Source organism: Urocampus carinirostris, chromosome 20 (genome assembly GCF_059441175.1).
Source record: "Urocampus carinirostris isolate Australia breed hairy pipefish chromosome 20, RoL_Ucar_1.0, whole genome shotgun sequence".
Taxonomy (NCBI): domain Eukaryota; kingdom Metazoa; phylum Chordata; class Actinopteri; order Syngnathiformes; family Syngnathidae; genus Urocampus; species Urocampus carinirostris.
In genome coordinates, this window is record NC_142368.1 from 11559117 (window position 1) to 11578593 (window position 19477).

General features: G+C 41.4%; 1 protein-coding gene across 4 annotated transcripts in view; it reads right to left on the bottom strand.

The window, feature by feature from the left end:
* trim67 (tripartite motif containing 67) overlaps nucleotides 1-19477 on the bottom strand; it is a 47524-nt gene that overhangs the window by 11608 nt on the left and 16439 nt on the right. For 2 of the 4 annotated variants that reach the window (XM_088325366.1, XM_088325363.1), the window contains exons 3-7: nucleotides 17832-17954; nucleotides 12491-12601; nucleotides 9045-9198; nucleotides 4495-4578; nucleotides 883-1046 (exon numbers count right to left, since the gene is read on the bottom strand). In XM_088325366.1, the coding sequence (XP_088181492.1) occupies nucleotides 883-1046; nucleotides 4495-4578; nucleotides 9045-9198; nucleotides 12491-12601; nucleotides 17832-17954 (636 nt within the window). The remainder of the gene's footprint in view (nucleotides 1-882; nucleotides 1047-4494; nucleotides 4579-9044; nucleotides 9199-12490; nucleotides 12602-17831; nucleotides 17955-19477) is intronic. The other 2 variants (XM_088325365.1, XM_088325364.1) reach the window with 1 other exon arrangement.

A 19477-nucleotide genomic window follows, 5' to 3' on the forward strand; every position in this document is an offset into this window, starting at 1 on the left:
AACTTGATGTTGCCAAAGAACGGTGCCTCGAACAAAGACACTGTACTTGTATTTACTCTCTGTGTCTCTTTTTCTCTTCCTTTGTTGGTCTTTGTCTTTTTCTCTCTCTGTGTCTTTGAACCTCTTTTGCTCTAACTTCCTTTTTTCCTTTCTTCTCTTTCTCTCTTCATACCCATCTCTCCTTCTGTCTTTATTTCTCTTTGGATTTATTTCTTCCTTTTCCTTTCTTTTCCCCCTCTCTCACAACTTTTTAATCTCTTTTGTTTCTCACGCTCTCTCCCACTCTCTCTTTTTCTTTTTTTGTACCGCCCTCTCTCCTTTTCCCTCCCTCTTTCTCTTATTTATTTCTCTCTCTTTTTCTTTCTCTTTAATCTACTAGTCCGGCCCCCGACAGAATGTTTGTTCTATCGTGTGGCCCCCCGAGTTAAAATGAGTTTGACACCCCTGGATTAAAGGAAACTCCGGTGATCTGACATTAACACATTGAATTTGCTCCTGTTATATATTATAAGAATAATGTTGGCAAAACAGTAACTCTTTCGAAGAATTGTTTTCAGACGGTATTTTATATGAATATTTGTATGCTCACCATTTTCTTAAATATTGCTCAGCTATTTACACAGAAATATATTACAGGAGATGGTTTATTTTTTAGTGGTCCGCACCAGTTCTAAGCCAGCTTCTAGGCACCAGTCAACAGGGTTGGGTAGGGTTACTTTAACTGGAGTACTTTCAATTACTTTTGGATGACTCCGATACCAAATATGCTAATAAAAGACAAAAGAAACTATATATGAATAAAATGACTACATTTTGTGCAGGATTGTACTTTTTAAAGGAAGTTGTTCGAAATATTTCTTCAAAGATGAGTTTGCCACCAACCCTGTACTGTCCACCGTTGCCGTCGTCGAGCTCCAGGATGTAGCCCTCGATGGGTGCCGCTTGGGGCGCAGTGACCCTCCAAGCCAGGGTGGCGCTGTTGTTTCCGCTGCAACACTTCTCCAGTTGCAGGAGCGGAGCCGGTGGTACCGGGGGTCCAAGCTCCACTGCCATCGTTAAGAATCGGTTAATATGTTGCCACGTTCTCAAGGGAATTACCGTAAATTCCGGACTATAAGCCGCTACTTTTTCCCTAACTTTCAACCCTGCGGCTTATTCAGTGATGCGGCCAATTTATGTAATTGGCGCTCGAGTGTTGCTACCATTAACTGCCCTGTCACAGACACCGTTTGGGATGAAAGCTATATTATTGTTATTAAAGCTTTGAAAACTCTCTTAGTGTACCGTCTTTCTTTGTAAATATGTGTAACCCATGTATAATATGTATTTGCAACTGTATATTTTTGTAATGTATTTATTTTAGACACTTATTCTGACATGTTTTGCACGGGTGAACCAAAAATGAGGGGCGGAACAAACGCGGGGTGCCGAGTTTAAGTGGGGACCGCTAAAAGTGAGGGAGAGACAAGGAAAGAAGCGGGGGTAAAAAGTTGGTTAAAGAAAAAGGAGTTGCGTGAGTAAATGTGTGCATCTGATATATTTTTCCCACTGTTACTTTTGGAAATATACACTTTTTTCCTTGGATTACTTTCAACGGGACCCGGACTCTGCAGGTCTGCATCTTACCTTAAGTACCGGTATCATTTTCCGTTCATTTTGCCGGCTGTGTTTTTTGGACTTTAATGAAGGACATTCAGTTTTCAATTCTTATAGTCGGGTTTGGGATTATTTTGTGTTTGTGTTACATGTTTTAATGTGGGCGCATGCGGCTTATATACAGGTGCGGCTTGTGTATGTACTAAATCGGTTTTCCTCTTAAAATGTGGTGGGTGCGGCTTATAATCAGGTGCGCTCTATAGTCCAGAATTTACGGTATTCTTTTGTTGGGACGAAACAGAGTTGAAAGACAATCGGGTTGATCCTGTGTGCTGGAGTGTGAGTACGAAAAGGATCAAGTGGATTATTCACAGTGATCAATTTAAGGTCATTTGTAGGGCAAAGTGTGGAGGATCAAGGTTAATATTAATCAAGCGATATTGCTGATTTTAGGTACAATCGATTTGAAAATATGTATCACTGGGTACGTTAATCCGAAATAATAGTCCGATTGTGATCAAAATTACAGTTTTTGTCTTTAGTTTTTCAAAATAATCCTTTAGATAAGTTTCAAATGTAATAAAACTTGAAATAAGGAGAGAAGACATCTATGGATTTAAAACTTATAATAGGGGAGCCAGCCTTCAGATAAAGAGCATATACAGGTTTCTGGCCACGTATACATTGCGTTACTGAGATTTTCTGTTTTCTCATATTGAACACCTCCAAAGGAATTTACATAGGATGCCAGTTTGTTATTGAATACTGTTGCATACTTTTTTTCATTTTCTTTGGCTATTTTGTCACAATATGTTAACCCATTTTGTAACAATGACAATAAAGGTATATTCTAATTCTTCGCTTTACTTCCACATCCTCTCACATTTAGTCAGGGTTGGGTAGGGTTACTTTAACTTGATTACTTTCAATTACTTTTGGATTACTCCGATACCAAATATGCTAAGACAAAAGAAACTAAATATGAATCAAATGATGACTCACAACACGTGGTAAGCTTTCTCTCCTGGCTTTGATCTCTTTGATCTCCGGCAAAACTAACATAAAATGTGACAGAAACAAAATGAAATAAATCCAAACAGCTTGCCAACATCATTTTTGCCGTTCCATGTATTCCGTTACTCCCCAAGCCTGCACAAAATTAATTTAGTAATTTAGCGACAGACTGCTGTCACTGTCATGTACCACGGACAGACTGAGGAGATCTTTTCTTCCTCATGCCATGAGGCTCTTTAACTCCACCCGGGGGAGTAAAGGCCCACATTAAACCACACCCCCTACATTGCATATTACCGTACTTTTATTGCAGTGTGTATTTTATGTAGCACTATTTAAATACTCTATACAACACGCTACAGTGGGTATTAGCACGTCACACTGGGTATTGTATATTGTATTCCTTTTGCTTATTATTGTATTGTTCTCAGCGAGGGGATGCTGCTGGAAATGTGAATTTCCCTGCGGGGATGAATAAAGTATCTATCTATCTATCCATCTATCTATCTAATTTTATTCCTATTTAGTTTCTTTTGTCTTTTATTAGCATATTTGGTATTGGAGTAATCCAAAAGTAATTGAAAGTAATCCAGTTCAAGTTACCCTACCCAACCCTGCATTTAGTGACCCTATAACCAGGGTTTGCGGGAAAAATATTAATTTGTAGTCAATGGAAATTGCAAATGTCCCAATGCCAAAAGGTTTTGGTTATTTAGATCAGGGTGTACTAAAAATCTAATGCAGTGCCGATACTGATTCATTTTTATACGATGATCATCACATAGGACGAAAATCATCTCTTGTTTTTCACTAATGTGACAAAAATGGTTTTATAGAGAATACACTGGATCCCTCACACACCCTCAAATGATAAACAACCAGGTTCAAAAAAATAGTTATTCTTTAAAAAAAAAACAAAGAGGAGGATTAAAGACACAAAATTGTCAACATATAGATTCATTATTGTTGGAATTATATACATATATTTATCCTACAGTTGACATTAATATGTTATAAGTGTTCTCAGCCCTTTTTGTAGAGTTTTCAGTTTGTAAGCTGTTCTTCAAGGCCATGAGTTGTTTTTTGTACAGTCTGTCTCTTTATCTCACATACCAATGGGTGCAACTTGCCCTGGAATAATCTGTGTAATAATATTCCTTTTATGCATGCAATAGCTCAAGTTGTTTTTCACCGAAAGCCTTGAAAGAAGAAAGGAGGTGTCCAAACAGAAACCAGCTGTGATCATCGGGCGGAAAGCATGGCGTGCGAAAGAAGATTCATTAACTCTGCGTAGCAACAGTTAGAATGCGGTCTCAACAAGTTAGATAGAACCCCCCCCTTTAGAGAAGTTGAGACGATAGGGCGAACCCTAATAAAAAGAGGAGAGAGATCGAAGATTTGGGAGATTGGCGGTATACAATCTTCGATCGCTCTCCTTGCAAGATATTATCTAAACTGATCAGATTCTCTATTGTCTATTTATTTCAGAGCGTTTTATCATAAATGTTGGGGACTTAAACCTAACAATTATAGTACAAGATTTTAGGTCAGTATTCACATTTATAGCCCGAGCAGTTGTTTCCATGTTCACAAGCGAAACCACAGGTTTGTCATTTTATAATTTGATAAATTGATTCAAATTCATATTTCAAAAGGGAAACCAACCCACTGAGGGCTATAAACGGCAGTATTGTTGGTTCTTCTCCGTGCGTTCCGGAGGAAGTGCCAACCTAAAGAGCTTCAGAGCTGGAAATAGAACAAACCATGCGTGGGTGCTTGCCAAGGACGGGGAGGCGGGACGCGTTTTCGATCGGAATGTGCAGGGGAGTGCTTCTGGGGTGGGGATAATAAGGGAAAGGGACCACAAATCCGTGGAAATGATACCTCCTGCGCTTTGTGGGTCGGCATCGGCTTCGGGACCGTCTGCCGCCTGATGCATTGGTTTCAATAAGGGACCGTCTTGCGAGTCTGTGAAGGCCAATTTTTGAGGGGGATGGAGACACTAAAATCAGCATGTATAGGTCCCAAAACAGATAACAATACTTCATTACCTAGTGTATACCTGTATATTGTACTAGTTTATATGAAAATAAATCAATAGTATCATATTCGGAGATAAATGTAATTTACATTTAAAGAACCACTTTTTTTCCTACTGTGCAGATTTGCCTGCTCTTAAACATGCTGTGCCTTTAAGCAAGGTTGGGTAGGGTTACTTTAACTTGATTACTTTCAATTACTTTTGGATTACTCTAATACCAAATATGCTAATAAAAGACAAAAGAAACTAAATGTAAGTTTTACATGTACCGTGCGGACCCCAACTCCAAATAGTTGCCCACTCCTGGAGTAGAACATGGAATGAGTTCTAGTATGGATGCAAATGATCAAGTAATAGGGGCCCCCAAATCGAATTCTGCCAAGAGCCCCATGAAGGCTTGGGTCAGTCCTGGTGAGCAAGCATTGTGTTTCATCTCCTATGACGCACAAAGTGAGTCATCGCGATTATCTCAACAAAGCTCTACGAATGTCTGATCTGCGGATGAAATTGAATTCCGCGTAATTAAGTGTTACATAATGGCATACTCCTCGTGATGAGGCTTTACATCAGGGGTGTCAAACTCATTTTAACTCAGGGGCCACACGATAGAACAAACACTCTGTCACTTGGAAATCATGGAGGGGTCCGAAATATTTATCGTAGGTGCTTGTCCACTGTGTGAGAGATAAACTAAAAAGAAAAATCCAGAGCTCACAATGCATGATTTTTTCAAATTTTATTAGTGTGATACAGATGCAAATACATTTTTGAACACCTGTGTATCATCTGGAATTCTGACCCTGAAAGACCTGTTAGTCCGCCCATTAGAGGTCCAACTGTGCACCATGTATCATCCTGAATCTGATGCACCTGTTTGAGGTCCTCAGCTGCACAAAGACACCGGTCCACCCCATATAATCAGTAAGACTTTAAATTGTAACATGGCGAAGACCAAAGAGCTGTCCAAAGACACCAGTGACAAAATCTTCAATAAGAATAGAAAGGGCTACGGAGCAATTGCCAAGCAATTTGGTGAAAAAAGGTCCACTGTTGGAGCAATCATTAAAAAACTGAATAAGCTAAACATGTCGGTCAATCTCAATCGGAGTGGAGCCCCATGCAAGATATCACCTTGTGGGCTCTCAATGAGTCTTAGAAAGGTGAGAAATGAGCCTGGAACTACAGGACAGGAGTTGGTAAATGAACTGAAAATAGCTGGGACCACCGTTTCCAAGGTTAGTCTAGGTCACAGGTGTCAAACAGGCGGCCCGCGGGCCGGATCAGGCCCGCTAAGGGATTGAATCCGGCCCGCGAGACAACGCTGAAGGAAGCGCAAGAGAAAAACGAGCTGCAGTGAGAAATATGTCCACTTGATTTCGCCAAAGCCAGGCGCCTCTCACAGTGACACTGTACTGTATTTCTTTCTTTCTCTCTCTTTCTCCCTCTCTCTCTCTCTTCCTCCATTTTTCTCTCACTTTCTATCCCTCTCTCTTCCACTCGCTCTGTCTCTTTTTCTTTCTTTGTTCCTTTTTGTCTTGTTCTCTATCTGTGTCTTTTTACCTTCTTTTGCTCTCTTCCATTTTTCCTTTTCTTTGTATTTTCTCTCTCTCTCTTGTGTTCCCTTCCTCTTTCTCCCCTTCTCTCTTTCATTCCTTTCCTCTTTCTCTCCATTTCCGTTTGGATTTCTTTTTCTCTCTCTCTTTTCCCCCCCTCTCACTATTTGTCTTTTTATGTCTTTTGTTTCTCACATTCTCTCTTACTCTCTTTTATCTCTCTTTCTTTCTCTCTTGCTTCGTCCCACCCTGTCTCTTTTTCTCTCCCTCTTTTTCTTCCTCCTCAATCAACTAGTCTTTCTTTCTTTGTTTCTTTCTTTCTCTCCATTGTTCCTTTTCATGCCTTTTTTCTTTCTTTCTTTTGTTCTTTCTTTGTTTCTTTTTTTCTCTCCATCTTTCCTTTTCATTCTTCCTTTTTCTTTCTTTTGTCATTTCATTCTTTCTTTCCCCCATCTTTCCTTTTCATTCTTCTTTTTTACTTTCTTTCCGTCCATCTCTCCATTTCATTCTTCCATCCTCATTAGTCCGGCCCCCGACAGAATGTTTGTTCTATCGTGTGGCCCCCGAGTTAAAATGAGTTTGACACCCCTGGTCTAGGTAATTCGCAAAGACGTCATAATTGGAAATCATGAATGGCACGAAAGGTTCCCCTGCTTAAACCAACACATGTCCAGGCCCGTCTTAGGTTTGCACATGACCGTTTGAATGATACAGAAGAGTCATGGCAGAAAGTTTTGTGGTCAGATGAGACTAAAATAGAACTTTTGGGTCATAATTCCACTAAGCGTGTTTGGAGGAAGAAGAATTAAGAGTACAAGCTGAAGAACACCACCCCTACTGTAAAGCATGGGGGTGGTAGTATCATGCTTCAGGGGTGTTTTTCTTCACATGGGACAGGACGAGTGCACTGCATTAAAGAGAGGATGTGTATTGAGAGATTTTTGGGAACAATCTTCTTTCCTTAGTCAGAGCATTGAAGGTGGGTCATGGCTGGGTCTTCCAACACAATAACCACCCAAAGCACACAGCCAGGTAAACCAAGGAGTGGCTCCGTAGGAAGCATATCAAGTTTCTAGCATGGCCCCGCCAGTCTCCAGACCTGAACCCAATGGAAAATCTTTGGAGGGAGCTCAAACTCTGTGTTTCTCAGCAGCAGACCAGAAACCAGACTGATCTAGAGAAGATCTGTGTTGAGGAGAGGGCCAAGATCCCTCCTGCAGTGTGTGCAAACCTGGTGAAAGACTACAGGAAACGTTTGACCTCTGTAATAGAAAACAAAGGCTACTGTACCAGGTGTTTGAATACTTATTTGCAGCTATTTCACACAAATAAATCATTAAAAAAGTCATGCATTGTGATTTCTGGATTTTTCTTTTTAGTTTATCTCCCTCACAGTGGACATGCACCTACGGTGAAAATTTCAGACCCCTCCATGATTTCTAAGTGGGAGAAATATCAAAATAGCAGGGTGTTCAAATACTTATTTTCGCTGAACAATAAAGTGCAGACATTGAAACTACAGTAAGCTCCAAACCCTAACCCGAAACCACAGGTGTCAAACAGGCGGCCCGCGGGCCAGATCAGGCCCACCGATGGTTTAAATCCGGCCCGCAAGACAACAGTGAGAGAAGAGCAAGAGGAAAATGAGCTGTAGTTTTAAATATTTCCACCGGATGTCACCAGGGTAAAACTTGCAAAACAATTGTGGTAGTGTTTCTCCATTTCTCTCTGACTCACTTCTTTTTTATTTATTTCTCCCTCTTTTTCTTTCTCCTGTTCACTCTCTCTTTCTCTCTCTTTTCTCTATTTCTCTCTCACTCTCTAACTTTCTTTTTCTCTGTCTCGCTCTCTTTCGATTTTCTCTCTCCTATTTACACTTTCATTCTCTTTTTTTCTATTTTTCTCTTTCTTTCTCACCCTCTTTCGTTCCCTTTTTCGACCTCTCTCTCTCTTTCTCTCTCTGCTCTCTTTCTTTCTCACCCTGTTTTGTTCCTTTTTCGATCTCTCTCTCTCTTTCTCTCTCTGCTCTTTCTTTCTCACCCTCTTTCGTTCCCTTTTTCGACCTCTCTCTCTCTTTCTCTCTCTGCTCTCTTTCTTTCTCACCCTCTTTTGTTCCCTTTTTCGACCTCTCTCTCTTTCTCTCTCTCTGCTCTCTTTCTTTCTCACCCTCTTTCGTTCCCTTTTTCGACCTCTCTCGCTCTTTCTCTCTCTCACCTCACTTTGTCTCTTTTTCTCCTGCTGGCTCTTTTTCTTTCTCTCGTTTACCTTTCTTATATTCTTTTTATCTTTCTCTTTTTTCACTTTCTTTTTCTCTCTACATTCATTTCCCCTTGGCCATTAGACTGTTAAACGCTCAATCACACACATAGTAAGCCTACACAGCTGCTAATCTGTACATCTGTTTGTTTGTTTTTTGTTGTTGTTTTTTTTTGTCCTTGCACTACTAGCAGTTCTCTTATACCTAGCCACTCTTTTGCACATCTCTTTTCCTCTGCACTACCGTACTCCATTGTTATTGTTATTGTATAGTGACTTGTTTACCTGACTGCCCATTTTGCACATCTGGTTAGCTGCTCCTCTCGCACTCTTTGCACTACTGTATAATACTATACATAGCTATAATTATTTAGTATATTATTAGTACTTCAATACTCTATTCTGCCCTCATCTCTTTCTCCGTCTTTTTCTCCCTCTCTCTTTCTCTTTAACTTACTAGTCCGGCCCCCGTGAGATTTTTTATAGCATTTTTGGCCCCCCTGCGCTAAACCCTAATCTACAGGATTAGTGTTTTCAGGAAGGACTTTTTAAATGGTGTTCCGGTGGATGGAGTGTGTATTCACCTTTTCCTTGGCAAAAGTCCAGCTGCAGGATGGTCTGAAGCAAATCGTCGGTGTTTAGCGTGAGCTGAAACTCGGGGCCCGCTTTGGCCTCCAGGTTGCCTTTGACCCATTGATCCTGAGAAGACGCCACGCGCTTGATCAAGGCGTCCGAGATCTGGGCCGATACATAAACAGCATTAACAGTAAATAGCATCTTATCCATTAACTCATCTCATTAGCTGCACCGCTTATCCTCAGTAGGTTCGCGGGGGTGCTGGAGCCCATCCCAGCAATCATCAGGCAGTGGGCAGGGGACACCCTCAACTGGGCACACAGAGACAGACAACTCGCTCGCCCATCCACACCTAGGGACAATTTGGACCGGCCAATTCACCTGAAATGCATGTATTTGGAATGTGGGAGGAAACTGGAGTGCCCGGAGGAAACCCACGCAAGCACGGGGAGAACATACAAACTCCGCACAGGAAGTCCGGTAGCTGAGTTCCCGCGGATCCTTGGAAAGTCTTGAAAGGCATTAAAATGTCTTTTTTGGTTGGTTGGATCCCTTAACCACGCAGGTCGTAGGGGCACTATTTTCTGTGGTGTGTCTTGGGCAAGTACAGCCTGGTGGCACCCATCCCTCTTCAGGCCATTAAATGTTTCCACCTGAATTTTTCCTTCTTTTTTCTTTTCCTTTTGTTTTTTTTTTTCAGCTTTTCACTACTTTTTCATTTTGATCTTTTTTTCTTTTTTGTTCTATTTCCTCCCCTTCCTTTAAGTCATTTTGTGCACAATTTTACATAGTATTTGGTCGTGTAGGGATTAAAGAAACCAAAACAACCTGAAGAGCCGTTTGGGACCCGAATGAGACGGTTCTTTTGAGTGAGCCGAGCCGAAGAAGCCGGCTCTCAAAAAACTCTACTAACTTTACTCAACTTCGTTCTACTTCGACTCGACTTCAAAATACCGCATTTAGGACACAACGTCAGGGGAACCCGTGTATTTTTACATAATATGATAAAGTAATATACATGATAGATGATAAAGTAATATACATAATACAATTTTACATAATATTTGGTCGTGTAGGGATTAAAGAAGCTAAAACCACCTGAAGAGCCCTTTAGTACTTTTTAGTGAGCCGAGCCGAAGAAGCCGGTTCTCGAAAAACTCTACTGACTTTACTCAACTTCGTTCTACTTTGACATTGACTTCAAAATACCGCCTTTAGAACACAGCGTCAGGGGAACCCGTGTATTTTTACCTTCATGCACTGTAACTTTGACTTTATTCGCTTCTTAATTATCAATTTTGAGCCCTGATTCTTGTGAGCTGGCTAGATTTTCTTGTGAGCGGAAAAGCAGAATTGCGCACACACGCAGCTTAGAGGGAAAATTGAACCTCAACAACAAAATAATATGACATAATATGTTCGAAAAGGGGTAGTTTGAAGCAAATGCTTTAATTCCCTAACCCCTTCATCTTCCCTATTAAATACACCAATGATATGACAACAACTGTAATAATATTAATAATAACAGTTTTGATATAAGAATAGCAACAATAACACAAAGTTAACCATAGTTAACGCACTATTCCCAATCTCTCGTATCACTTATACCCGATGTTCTTCATCTCTGTATTCTGCCAGGAATGTTTTTTTTGTATTTAAATTTAAACACGTGAATAGTTGGACATTGTTTGATCTCGTCTTGTAAATTGTTCCAAAGTTTGACTCCACACACAGACACACACATACTTTTCCTGGTGGTTCTCACCTTTGGGTGTCGTGTCCAGCATGGTCGCCGTGGCGACCGGCTGGCCCTGCCCCCTGGGCACCAGCTGAAGCAGATTGCCTAATTTGCGCGTTTGCTTCTTGAGGGGGGTTTTGGGTATTAGGGTGGCTGGTTCATTGCGTTTTCTGTTCTGCATTATTCTGTTATGTCTGTCTGGAGGAAACCTGTGTTTGCACGTTTTGAGTAAAACCTGTTTTGTGTGTATTTTTAGTCTGAGTTCCTGTTTGCCTGTAAAGCCTGTTTTTGTTTGTTTTGTCCCTGAGTGTTGGACGACTTTTATTTTGCTAAATAAAAGTACGGATCGTTAACGCGAATGAGTTCATCCTTCCTGCCTCCTGCCTCCGTTCTGGTCCGGTCCCGTGACATTGGGATTATGAATTCATTTCAGCCCCTTAAATTATAATTTCCCTCTTTCCGAATGAATAATTTATGGGTGTTTTCTGGCACTATGTTTTTGTTGACCTTAAATAGCAGTTGTGCAGTGAAAAATTTTACTCTCGTTTTAATAATTCGGACTGCAGGAATGAAATATAAGTATGATCTCGATATCCTGTATGGTTCTAATTGTACGTTTTTGGAGGATAAAAAGGGGCTGGAGTGAACTTTTGTAATTCAATTGTAAAAGTCAAGTTTTTTGGGTCACATAATTAGGAATGAATAATCCTTTTTTATTCGACAAACCACACAAATGGAACAGAAACAAAACAAGACAAACGCTATAGGAGTATTAAAACGGGAATAGTCTTCATTCAAGAATACAAATACAGTGGAACCTCAGTTTTCGAACGCCTCTCAGTTCGAACAAATCGGAGTCCGACCCAAAATTTCGAGAAATTCTCGCTTCGCTGTTCGGTCAAAAAGTCGGAGTTCGAACGCCGATAATGCGTGACGCTAGAGTGCGATGCTGAGCGGCGTACGGGGTTTTTAGCCCCTTATCATGCCTCCGAAGAAAGTCAGTGCAAGCAGCAAACTTGTTACAGGTGAAAAAAGAAAAGTAGTGCGTACAACTATTGCATTTAGGAAAGAAATAATACCAAAATATGAAGGAGGTGTGCGGGTGTCTGATCTTGCCTGCGCCTTCTGCTGACCACCACCACAAAGAAATCCTATTCATAATTCTTTTCTTTATCCTTTTTTTTAATTTTTACACGTTCATGTTAGCGTAATCTTTCGTACGGAAGATTACGATCACGCGAACGTACGATTAGCCTGGGTTAGCTTTATGTTTACGTTAAACATTCAAGGGAAACATTCAGGGTGTTGGAACAGAGCCCAACATTCAGGGTGTTGGAACGGAGCCCGCTTAACAATGAACCGCTCACCACTTGTTGTGGAGACCCGGGTGCTAAATGACTTGTAAACGACCTGATTTTGTTATTTTTACACGTTCATGTTAGCGTCATCTTTTGTACGGAAGATTACGATAACGCGAACGTATGATTAGCCTGGGTTAGCTTTATGTTCATGGTAAACATTCAGGGTGTTGGAACGGATTAAAACGATTTACATTGTTTTTAATGGGAAAAATGATTTCGGTGATTGAACAATCGGTTTTCGAACAGGATTCTGGAACGGATTATGGTCGAGAACCGAGGTTCCACTGTACGGCAATTACTCTGAGTTCATGACGGTTTTTTCGCCATCGCCCTGATGCCGATCGAAAGGTTTTACCTGAAGAAAGCCGCTGGGGTCATTCTCTTTGAGAACCTCCAGGCAGTACTCCATCATTCCGGTGGTTTGGCGAAGCTTCATGGTGCAGTGAGTGATCTGGTCACGTGACACCTGACAATAAAAAGGCGAACCATCGGTTCATCAAATGGGCAGTTGAAGACACTCGCTTAGAGTCCCGGTGTTAATTATTGAAGACTCGGGGGAGGGGGTTTGCCACGCCAGCTCGTTTTCCGCTCTGCAGGGAAATTAGATCCGAGCATATCAAACAGGAAATGATATTCCCTGTCGGAGCACGTTAGCGTCATTCGCGGCTAATATTTGTGAAGGTTTTCCACGGTTTAGCTTTCGGTTTCGGTTTTATTTTTTTTGAGTAATACACAATGACGTCATGATTCTGAAATCATGCATAGCACGAAAGGTTCCCCTGCTTAAACCAGCACATGTCAAGCACATGACCGTTTGAATGATACAGAGGAGTCGTGTCAGAAAGTTTTGTGGTCAGATGAGACTAAAATAGAACTTTTGGGTCATAATTCCACTAAGCGTGTTTGGGGGAAGAAGAATGGAGAGTACAAGCCAAAGAACACCGCCCTTACTGTAAAGCATGGGGGTGGTAGTATCATGCTTTAGGGGTGTTTTTCTTCACATGGGACAGGGCGAGTGCACTGCATTAAAGAGAGGATGAGTGGGGCCGTGTATTGAGAGATTTTGGGGAACAACCTTCTTTTTTCAAGGTGGGTCTTGGCTGGGTCTTCCAACACAATAACCACCCAAAGCACACAGCCAGGTAAACCAAGGAGTGGCTCCGTAGGAAGCATATCAAGTTTCTAGCATGGCCCCGCCAGTCTCCAGACCTGAACCCAATCTAAAATCTTTGGAGGGAGCTCAAACTCTGTGTTTCTCAGCGGCAGACCAGAAACCTGACTGATCTAGAGAAGATCTGTGTTGAGGAGAGGGCCAAGATCCCTCCTGCAGTGTGTGCAAACCTGGTGATATCATACATATCAAACAGGAAACTATATTCCCTGTCGGAGCACGTTAGCGTCATTCACGGATAATTATTTGTGAAGGTTTTCCACGGTTTAGATTTCAGTTTCGGTTTTATTTTTTTGGAGTAATACACAATGACGTCATGATTGGAAATCATTAATGGCACGAAAGGTTCCCCTGCTTAGACCAGCACATGTCAAGGCCCGTCTTATGTTTGCACATGACCGTTTGAATGATACAGAGGAGTCGTGTCAGAAAGTTTTGTGGTCAGATGAGACTAAAATAGAACTTTTGGGTCATAATTCCACAAAGTGTGTTTGGAGGAAGAAGAATGAAGAGTACAAGCCGAAGAACACCACCCCTACTGTAAAGCATGGGGGTGGTGATATCATACACATCATACAGGAATTGATATTTCCTGTCGGAGCACGTTAGCGTCATTCGCGGCTAATTATTTGTGAAGGTCTTCCACGGTTTAGCTTCCAGTTTCGGTAATATTTTTTTGAGTAATTACCACCTTCTTGTTCATTATCTTTGGTCTATTTTTTTTCGACGCGAGTTCTTTTAACGAGCGTTCTCCAGGAACGAGAAACCTTTTTAATTAACCGCTTTCACGGGCGTCAATTCGACGGCTAATGGGATCACGCTCAATTATGCCCCCTTCAGCGAGACGATTAGCGAAAAACACCGCCACGTGTTTTCAAACACCGAAATTGGTCGGCTCGAATTCAAAATGTCTTCCTTAGGATTTCTTGGAAAGTGGGAGCGTTTCAAAAATCAGTTCCGGTGGATTGGGCAAACATCTGTCTGATCTGTGAAAGCAGATTAAAAGACTCGAGCTACAGTAAGTAGGAAGGGGGAGGGGCATAAAAAAACAAAGATAATCCCGTGAGAATAGATTTTACAGGCCGGAAGAGTTTCAGTTATATAATGTTCCGTGTTGACACTATTCCGTGGAAAGATGTGAGTGGGAGTCGAGGGTGCGATACCGAGTAAAGAAGAACAGGTGGACCCTGTTGACAGTACCACTTTAGAAAGTTCTCATCTCATCAGCTTATCCTCAGTAGGGTCGCGGGGGTGCCGGAGCCCATCCCAGCAATCATCGGGCAGTGGGCAGGGGACACCCTGAACTGGTTGCCAGCCAATCGCAGGGCACACAGGGACAGACAACTCGCTCACCCATTCACACCTAGGGACAATTTGAAATGTGGGAGGAAACCGGAGTGCCCGGAGGAAACCCACGCAAGCACGGGGAGAACATACAAACTCCGCACAGAAGGTCCGGTAGCTGGATTTGAACCCACACAGGAGGTTCCCGAAACCTCAGAACTGTGCCGCACACGTGCTAACCACTGCGCCGCCGTGCTGCCCACTTTAGATAGTTGTTTTTCTAAATTCATTTTGGAATGATATAACACGACTACATATTCCAAAGTCTGGCCCGGGGGCCAGTTACAACCCGTGATCCAATTTTTACTGGCCCGCGGCCTCTGTCATAGATTTAATAACATGTTTCAGATTCAGATATACTTTGTCATTCTTGTACACGTGTATACAGAACGGAATGTCGATACATCTGACCCGCACAGTTTCCTTGAATGTACAGATATAAATAAAATGTTGTATTGAGTTGGAGTATTGAAGTACAGTATTTTCCGCACTATAAGGCGCACGGGGTTATAGGGCGCACCCCCAAAAAAATAGTCTTTTGTCCGATATTTTCCATACATAAGGCGCACCAGATTATAAGGCGCTACAATGGGAACGTCGAGAAAACAGTCAGATAGTTCAGTCAAACTTCTTACCCCCTTAACATTCCGAAACCTGGCAAAGAAGCAAATACGTGTCGTAGACACGTGCGGATGTGGTGTCCGTACGATGTCACCAAACAAACATTTCTTAGTTTCCATTTTATTTTTTGCTGGCAACTGTGTGGACAGCAAAGTAAGAATTTTATTGTGCAGGGAAACGGGGTTGTTTACTGTGCATATGACAATAAACACTTTGAATTGAATCGAGTTTAAAAATAAACTCATCACAGAAACATCACAAAGATCGTTCTAAAAGAAGATACCGAGAAAATATAAAGCCGCATAGCTCACCTAAGTTCTCTTGCAGCCATCACTTTCAATAATGATACGTAACCATGGTCTTCTTACAACCGTGAGTGTAGTAAATCCAGGAGAGTAAAATATTTACAAATACAGAATAGTAAAAAATGTTTTCTCTATGCCGTATTGCAACCCAACCAACGTGTGATTCACATTCATCTTTTTCGGCCAATTGCAGGCTTTGTTACGCCCCTTTAGCCTATGCGAGCCTGTAAATGATAAAAAGGATCCGCCCCCTTTACCTCCAAATAACTTTAGCCAATAGTGACTGATTCAAATGATGATTGACACATCGGTTAGGAAATGAAACGCCGGTATATAAATCCCAGCATACACCGCGGCCTTATTTGCAAGACTTTGCGACTTAATATTGATCCATATATAAGGGGCACTGTATTATAAGGCGCATGGTCAGCTTTTGAAAAAATAAAGGCTTTTAGGTGCGCCTTATAGTGCGGAAAATACGGTACTAATAATATACTAAATAATTATAGCTATGTATAGTATTATACAGTAGTGCAAAGAGTGCAAGAGGAGCAGCTAACCAGATGTGCAAAATGGGCAGTCAGGTAAACAAGTCACTAACAATAACACTGGAGTACGGTAGTGCAGAGGAGAACAGATTTATTTTAAAGGGACAGTGTGTATTAGTTCACCAGGAAATGTACAGCTATTGTGTCGAACAACTAAAAAAACAAGTACACAAGGAAGAATACAAACATTTCGGAGACTCAAAGCCTACTTTCCATCTCATTTTTTTTGCCTAGTCTTTCACAATGTCTTTTGTTTTCGTGGTGGTCCCCATAGCAGCAAGATGGCAAACAATTGTGTCAGCTCCCGCTATGTGAGGCTTATGATATGTCTAATATTTGCGGATTTCTTGAACTAAGAGTAGCTTATATAATCAGGTAATTTTGCTAATATCAATTTAAATACCAGTAATTGTTTATTTTATTGAATAAAGTTTTTTTTGTTTGTTTTTTTTCACCATTGTTGGTTGGTTGGTTGGGTCGTTTTACCCCTAGGGTAATAGGGGCACCATTTCCTGTGGTGTGTCTTGGGCAAAGACAGCCTGGCGGTGCCCATCCCTCTCCAGGCCAAGAAAAGTTTCCACCCGGTCTTGAATGGAGACACTATCTCACATATGGTTGGTTGGAACCCCTTACCTCTAGGGTCGTAGGGGAACCATTTCCTGCGATGTACCTTGGGCAAGTACAGCCTGGCGGCACCCATCACTCTCCAGGCCGACAAAAGTTTTTAACCCAGTCTTGAACGGAGACACTACCTCGTACATGGTTGGTTGGAACCCCTTACCACTTGGGTCGAAGGGGCACCATTTCCTGTGATGTGCCTTGGGCAAAGACAGCCTGGTGGCGCCCATCACTCTCCAGGCCGACAAAAGTTTCAACCCAGTCTCGAACGGAGACACTACCTCACATATGGTTAGTTGTTTGCTTGGAACCTCTTGCCACATGGGTAATAGGGACACAATTTCCTGTGGTGTGTCTTGGGCAAGTACAGCCTGTCGGTACCCATCCCTCTCCAGGCCAACGAAACTTTCCACCCAGTCTCGAATGGAGACTCTGCCTCACATATGCTTGGTTGGAATCCTTTACCACAAGGGTAGTAGGGACACCATTTCCTGTGGTGTGTCTTGGGCAAGTACAGCCTGTCGGTACCCATCCCTCTCCAGGCCAACGAAACTTTCCACCCAGTCTCGAATGGAGACTCTGCCTCACATATGGTTGGTTGGTTGGAACCTCTTACCACTAGGGCCGTAGGGGCACCATTTCCAGTGATGTGACTTGGGCAAGTACATCCTGGCGGCACCCATCCCTCTCCAGGTCAACATATGTTTCCACCCAGTCTCGAACTGGGATCTTTTGCGTGTTAAGCGAATGTGCTAACCGCTGCATTAAAGGTCGGTACTAAATAATACACAATATCCCTTTAACGTCCAAAAGTTAGCATATATGCTAATGATTACCCTTAAAATGAAAGAATTGACTTATTTATTGATTATTGTGTTCCTTACGCCTTAAAGAGACATACATTTCCCATAATCCTCCTGGGTCTCAACATGTATTTCTCTCCGAACGATCATTGATCAAATGTCCTAGTTTATAGCATGAAAGCTATTGATTTAAGACGTTCTGAGCATTTTGGATTTAGCTGAGTCAGAAGGTTGGAGAAAAACCAAAAGCACATATCTGACTTCGGAATTGTGATGCCTTCTCTACCTTGAGTTTGTATTCCTTTTCTTTGGTGACTTTTGTGAGAAGTTTGGCTTTCTGTCGGGTCAAAGCTTCGATAAGCGAGTCGCACTGAGCCACCAGGCAGGCCTCAAACTCCACACCGTTCTCCTGTCGTACACAAGGGAAAGCACACATCCCAACGTTATTCTTTAATCCAGATGTCAGTGATGGGAATTCCAGCTCTTTTTCAAGAACCGGCTCTTTGGGCTCGGCTCACTTAAAAAGAGCCGGCTCTTTAGATTGTTTTTATTTTTTTAAACTACCGGTAATCAAAATTAACCCACTGTTTATAAGCACTAAATATGTTAGATTTGATATTTAGGTTTCTAGAAATGTAGTATTAATGTACTATTTCTGTAATTCATATCAGAGTCTGGTATTGATTGCATTACACATTTAATCCTTATAGTGCAAGTATTTTGCTGTCGTACTTAAAAAAGAACGCTGTGTAGTTGAATTTCTTTAGTAGTATTTTTTTTATTATGGTAGTACTGTAGTAGTATTTTGTAGTAATGCTGTAGTATTTATTATTCTTCAAAACTAAAACATAATAAATTAGTCCCTGTTTCAAGCACTTAATTTGATATTTAGTCTTCTAGTAGTTTTATAGTATAGTTATACTTTTTCTGTAGTATTACTGTAGTTGTATTTTGTTATATTCTGTAGTATTTACAATATTGTCACGGGACCGGACCAGATCGGAGGCAGGAGGCAGGAAGGATGAACTCATTCGCGTTAACGATCCGTACTTTTATTTAGCAAAATAAAAGTCGTCCAACACTCAAGGACAAAACAAACAAAAACAGGCTTTACAGGCAAACAGGAACACAGACTAAAAATACTCACAAAACAGGTGTTACTCATAATGTGCAAACACAGGTTTCCTCCAGACAGACAGAACAGAATAATGCAGAACAGAAAACGCAATGAACCAGCAACCCGCAATACCCAAAACCCCCCTTAAGAAGCAAACGCGCAAATTAGGCGATCTGCTTCAGCTGGTGCCCAGGGGGGCGGGGCCAGCCGGTCACCACGGCGACCATGCTGGACATGACAAATATGTCGTATGACTGTACTAGTATTTCAGTAGTACTATTTTCATAGCATTTTATTTTTGTATTATAGTACTACTGTAGTAGTATTTTTGTTGTATTTCTGTAGTATTTTCTTACCCTCAAAACTAATGAAAATAACATATTAACCCACTGTTTTTAAGCACTAAATATGATAGATTTGATATTTAGGTTTCTAGAAATGTTGTAGTATTTATGTACTATTTCTGTAATTCATATCAATGTCTGGTATTGATTGCATAACACATTTAATCCTTATAATGCAAGTATTTTGTTGTTGTACTTAAAAAAAAAGCGTAATTAAAAGTACCCTAGATGTGTATTTAATTTGGCACTGAAGCTCAGTGTCCTCCCCAAAAGAGGAATAATTAACCTTGAGATGACTTTTTTTAATCCGCTGTGTGTTTTTGTCAAATTCAGCAAGCGAATTAGGGTTTTGTTAAAAAACAACACCCCCACCACTATTCCTCCCTCCCCCCAAAATGAGAATGTGCACTTTTAACGCCTCACTGATTTAAAGCTCTCCTCCCGACTCCTCGGGCAACCTCAACAAGGTCA